At 34.7% G+C, this 6,354-nt stretch overlaps 1 protein-coding gene across 1 annotated transcript; it reads right to left on the bottom strand.

Moving 5' to 3' along the window:
- Positions 1 to 3,266: 3,266 nt before the first annotated feature.
- Positions 3,267 to 5,728, bottom strand: GPAT1 (glycerol-3-phosphate acyltransferase 1). The gene is made up of 2 exons (XM_079080383.1): positions 4,914 to 5,728; positions 3,267 to 4,310 (listed from the first exon to the last, which is right to left on the bottom strand). Exons 1-2 carry the CDS (start codon positions 5,667 to 5,669, stop codon positions 3,402 to 3,404), a joined length of 1,665 nt encoding a protein of 554 aa, XP_078936509.1. The 5' UTR covers positions 5,670 to 5,728; the 3' UTR covers positions 3,267 to 3,401.
- Between the last annotated feature and the right edge of the window lie 626 nt (positions 5,729 to 6,354).

Genomic DNA, 6,354 nt, shown 5'->3' with positions numbered 1-6,354 from the left:
TAGAGTAAGGCCCATGTAAGGGGTTTAACGGGTCGAAGGCACCAAGGCACCTGAATGGTAATATCGACGACGTCATTTGCAACGATGACTTGTTTTAACGATGACTCTAATAGCGACGATTTATGAGTATTAGACAGAAAGTAATAGTGACGATTTCTGGAATCAATTGCGACGATATTGAGCTTTTTGTTGTGAATGATAGAATGTGATGACTACCAACTTTGCACTTGTTGGTTTCGAATTGCAAAAATGCTTTATTAATGATACCCATTACTCAAATATATATATATATATATATATATATATATATATATATATATATATATATATATATATATATATATATATATATATATATATATTCTAAGAAAATCAACATATCTGACAATTATATATCGAAATCATTCATATTTTTTGGAATGATGATGGCGATTATTAGGCTCTTGAGTCTTTGACATATTTTTGTAGCATTTTGTCAAATAATTAAGTAATTTTTAGATATGTTCCATCCGACAAGAATAAATGATTATTTTGTCAAAGAAAAAAAAAAGCAAATTAGGATGAATGGTCGGTTTTGGATAGTTTATGCATTTGATCCATAATCTTATTTATTTATTTATTTATTTTTTTTAAACTTGGATACTCTCTATGATATGTTTTTGTTGTAGGTGTGGTCCTTGCGATACATAAAAAGACTGTACTACACTAATTAGTTTCTTATCTACCACCGGCATCGACTGTCTTTTACCCACAACTGTTGACAACATCTTACCCACCACTGTCGATGAGACGATGACCATCTTTTACCCACAATTTTTCAACAATAACTTGGACGTACTAAAGTTTAGGGAGTTTCGGCGATGACTTTTCTCCGAATCAGTCTGCAAGAAGGACCAGATCCAACATATTATGCTCAATTGTCTTCTTCCGTAAAGTTTTTTCTCACCCAGAAACCTAGTTTTTTCTCCGACAGAATTGCTATCGAGATAGAAATTGATCGAGAAGGATAAAAACATCACGACAAAGATTGATTGAGAGAGACATATATTATGCGTATGAATGTGTGTGTTGTTTTTTATTTTGTATCCTTATTTCTTAGATTATTCTCCTATAACTTTGCGTTTTAGTAGTTTGAATCAAATGTTTTTATTATGAAAATGCTTCAAAATTGAGTGGTTTTGCTTTATTGAATCTAGGATTCGGCCACAAATTCAGTAAGTTGTATTTCATTTTTGTTTGACTTTAATGAGTTTTATTTCGGACCATCTTATTACAACTATACTATAGGAGGGGGAATCTTTGATTTCAATGCCTTTTATTTTAGATTTAGTTTGATTTTAGTTTTTGATTTGGTTAGTTGATAACTTATTTTATTTCTTTATTTTTATTAGTTTATTTTAGTATTTTTAGCTCTTTTTATTAGTATTGCATTGTATATTCTTTATTTTCTTTATCATGGATCGTGTTGGATACTTTCTATTTTGCATGAGATATTTTGCAGGGTTTTGGAGCTTGTTGCGGTTATGGATTAGCTTGGAAGTGGGCTTTGTGGGCTTCCGAGACATTATTGGGCTTGACGGATCCATTGAAGGAGATTTGGGCTTTAAAAAGGCTAAGGACTTGGATGAAGTGGGCTTGTGAAGATGGATCTTGGACTTTTATTTTGGGCTTGGAGCATCCATATTTGAAGCTAAAAGATGATTGGTTAATTTGAATCATGTGAGATATGGAAGGGACCAATGGAATCTTTGGTAGTGGGATGGTTAGTGGAGGAAAAATGAGCCAATAGCATTCCAGCAGCACTTGCGCGGGTGGAATCTCCGTCGCGTGGGTACCTGCGCAACTGCCCAGTTTGGGCATTTTGGTCATTTGGCACACCATAACCTTGGGGGATCAGATCTAGCAGCGATAATCTCGATTTTTCACCATTGGAGAGGTGAAGAAGGGGATTTTGGAGCTTGAAACCCATTTCTTTTCATCTTTCCAAGTCATTGGTAGTTTCTTTATGCAATTAGACTTTTGTTATTGTTATTTTGTTGCTATTAGTGTCTAATTTCCCTATTTTGGTTAACTTTGGCTGAAAACCATTGAATGTTTGTGGGTTTTGAAGGATTCATGTTGATTATCAATTTATCTCATGTTTATGATTCTAGTTTATAATTCTTATGCTTGTTTGATGCTTTGATCATGAGCTTGGTACTTGAATGAGCAATTGTTGGATTATTTCTTTGGTTTTGCATTGAATCATTGAATCTACTTAGAACAAGAGCTTTATGATGGTAGAAATCATCTCTAGCTTATGAATCATAGCCCCTTTATGGATGTGTAAGCATTGACATCCTCTAGGAATTGGGGATTCCTTCATTCTTAAGGCTAATTGACTTCTTGGGTTTAATTGCTTCAATTGACCCTTGATCTTGATTAAGAAGGTGTGTTGTGGGCTTCCCCAACCTCCATACTACCTATGAGGAATGTTGGCATATCATGCTTCATGATTGCTATAACCAATTTGGGATGAATGATAAGCTTTGTATTGAATCTTAATGATAAACACACAAATGTTCATTGTGTTGAATTGCCTTGGTTAACCAATTATTCTCAACATTTGAGGATCTCACCATCTTGCTTAATTGCAAGCTTTTTTAGTTATTCAAGTATTTTAGTTTTCAAGCAATCAAACACCACCCCCCCCCCCCCTTTAGTTTAATTGTAGTTAGTTAGTTAAATTTCACTAGTTCTATTGGATTGCATTGGTGATTGAATACAACCATTTCCCCGAGGATCGATACCCCTTTTTACCATTATATTACGTTTTATTTGCAAACAAATGATGTAATTTACTTGGTGGACTTGACATCCCACCAAGTTTTGGCGCCATTGCCAGGATCGAACCCGAGTCACCCGCGTGACAGGCGGGAATACTTACCACTATACTACAACGATGGTGGTCATGTTATATTCTAATCATAACATAATAAGCATCAATAACTATATGTACGAAATAAATACTAAAAAAAAACAGGAAGAGCAATATAGTCTTTTTATGTTTGATGGGGACCAATTATGTTTGATAAGGACCAAAGACGCAACAAAAATATAACATAAGGACTTTCATAGTTTAAAACAAAAGTCATGAATCAAACGGACAAACTAATCTAAAGCACTGGGACCATTTGTGTAATTTACTCTTAAAAAAAAGTTCTTTTGTTAAATGGGCCCATAAATTTTGATAATTTTGTGACTGTTCCACACATAAATTAGTGTAATGAAGGAAAATAAAAAGAAAAAATTTTATAATACATGAGAGGTTGAACATAAAAACAGTGTTTCAAATAAATATATTCAAAATAATAATTAATGGGAACACCAAAAGACTGATCTTGAAAATACTAAGATACTAATTAACTAGATGGGCATTTTGTACTTTTACTATTATGATCCTCAACGATCCCTTGATTTCCAGCCAACATCAAATACTTATCTCTTCTAGTAAGATTTGTACATTCAAACCCCAAAGCACCTGCAAGTTTTTTCTGAATATAGTTAGCCACTTCATGGCTAGACTTACCTCCAGCGCCACATGTAAGCTCCTTAGCCAATTTTCCAAGCACTTGAACATGGTACGTTGGTCTAGGGTTCATCAGAAAGAAAATAGGGTCCAAACACTTGAGCCCACTAGCCGTTGTCCCATAGAACATGGTCACATGTGTGTTCATCGCAACTGGCACAATCTCATCGGTTAACTCTGCGAACAATGAGCTGAACCTCAACAAATAAGGCTCCCTACAAGTTGTCCCTTCAGGGCAAACAACCAAATCACCTTCGCTCAGTAGCTTGTGCATGGTTTCTCCGTCTATCTTTCTGTCTCTTGTTAACCTAACAGTTTTTATCGGTGAAATCATCTCCGACATCTTGCTTAGGCTGTAAGTAACAGCTGTCAACGGCTTTCCGATGGTCATTGTTAAGAAGACAGGGTCCAAAAGGGTTCGATGTGTGCAAACAAAGAGAACACCGTTTCGTTTGTTTTTCTTCTCCCATGAGTAATCACAACCTTCAATCTTTATATTTACGCCTGTTGAACCCCCTATGATGCGTGCGATGTGGTAAGGCAAGTAGATGCCTGCACAAAGCCTGACAATTGCAAGCAGAATGCCAAGAGGAAACCATAGAAACATACATAAGGTCGCTAATGGTGTTGGGAAGAAGGCTAGCCTTCCATCATGGAAGACTAAATGCTTCGGGTACTTTTCTCTTGGCATAATTGTTCTTGCACTCCTCTTTCCATCTTCTTTTGTCACCACATAAGCTTCCTGTGATCAATCGTTGTAAAAAGATTAATGGAAATTGCTTCAAGCCAAGAATTCGGTAGCACAAATGGCTAACTAATTTATCATTTTTTTTTTTTTTGGCTTTTGGGGATCGGCAAATCTCAAACCGACAATCGTTAAATCAAAAGACTTCATGAATAAAAAATTTGGTTAAAAGAAAACCGTGACTGTCTTTTATCAAAAAGGTTAGGGTAAGAAAAGGATTTGCATGGTTCAAGATAGAACATAATTAACGTATTATTCGATTTTTCTTGTCAACAACCTAAATAGAAAATAAATAAAAAGTTGCAACTTTTTCACAAAAGACTTCATAAAGTTAAGGCAACTTTCATATAGAAAGTGATATTTAAAGCCTAAAAGTATAACCTCCAAGATTTCGACACATAGAAAATGCATAAATGGGGTAAAATTAATATGGTAGGGTCATTTGGCAAAAGTGATATTAATTGATCAGTAAACTTATAAATGAGAAACTTTACCATTCATGAAAAGATTGAAAAATAAAAAGAAAGAAATAGAGACTTAATTTGATCAAGAATAGTTTGAATAAAATTGGTTTGAGTTGATTCAAGAAGTCACACATACCTTGCATTGGGAGATAAAGAGTTGATCATGAAGACCACTACTTCCAATACCAATATCCGGTTTTTTCTCATTTTGAAACAATTCTTTCACTGCTTTATGCTTTACAAGTACACCCGAACTTGACACAAAACCACTAAAATATTTCCCAATACTATGCAACTCGGTCCCCCTCACATCATCAACACTCAAGTATTCTTTACAAAATCCTTCAACCATCACTCTTGGCACCCTCGTAAAGATCACTACCCTACTTTCAAACCTTCTCGCTGACACAAAGAACTGATGAACTTGCAGGTTCAAGTTCTCAAGGTAAAACTTGGGCAAAACTGCCCTCCCTGCGTTCTCCATGTCCTTCAACTTAAGCCCACAAAAGGTGATGAATATCATTAGCCTTAGACCTAGCTCATGATCTAGAACAAATAACAAAGGATAGGATAACAACAAGATGAATGCCCTGAGTATGCTACCACCTTCAAAAGCAACCAACATGAAGTATGGAAAGAAAGACTTTGAGTTTAAGAGTATGGTATTTTGAATGTCACAGACTACGGTTTGTTGTTGATCTTTTTTAAAGCAACATGATGTGAAGCTAGGGAACAATGGAAACTGGTGGTGTGGTGATTTTTGAGGTGGGTGGTTTCTTAATAAGAAAAAGCCATGGTTTTTAACTTTCATTGCGGCTCTGTAACATGAGTTAGCTAGCAGCTGGTATACAGCCCAGTCTGCTAACCTGAGAAACACCATAAGGAAATCCATCGATCTGTGTGTGTGTGTGTGTGTGTGTTCTTGCGAGAGAGAAGGAGGTATGTGAATGTGATGAGGGAACGTAGGAAGAGATGAAGAGGATAATTTATAGGAGTAATTATTAATTAGAAGGGTGCAAAGGGCAGTTGACAAAGGAAGTTAGTTTTACGTTTTCTTGTTTAATTTTCTTCTTTTAATATAAAATTAAAAGATGCAGGATAATGGTTAGTTGGTTACCCATACCAGTAACATTAATTGCTTGCTAGCTCAATATAAATTATAATCTTGATTTACTCTCTGGCGTTTGACTTTATATATATCTTATTAATGATTTGTTTTCTTATATTGACTTTTAGTAAAACACAACAAAAAACATTTCATTTCAAAATCAACATTATCAAGCTTATATAGACAAAGAAAAGGAAAAAACAAACCACCCTGACAGGATATATATCAATTATCAAGGGCAGTAAACAATGGCACATGAAAGTGAAACATACAAATAAAGCAACATAAAAGTTACACCATATATGTAGTTAAATTTTAATTGAACACCAAAATAATTTTGTTGGCCTTAGTTTCATCAATTAAGGTTATCAATTACTCATAAAATCGAATTATTCAATTAGATAATTTGTATTGATCTGATGAGTATAATAGGTACATATATTTGGATTTGTGGATTAGTTTGAACCAA

Source organism: Lactuca virosa, chromosome 2 (genome assembly GCF_052849685.1).
Source record: "Lactuca virosa cultivar CGN04683 chromosome 2, Lactuca_virosa_CGN04683_v6, whole genome shotgun sequence".
Taxonomy (NCBI): Eukaryota; Viridiplantae; Streptophyta; class Magnoliopsida; order Asterales; family Asteraceae; genus Lactuca; species Lactuca virosa.
The sequence above is the reverse complement of the archived record's forward strand: the minus strand, read 5'-3'. Positions and strand labels throughout refer to the sequence as shown.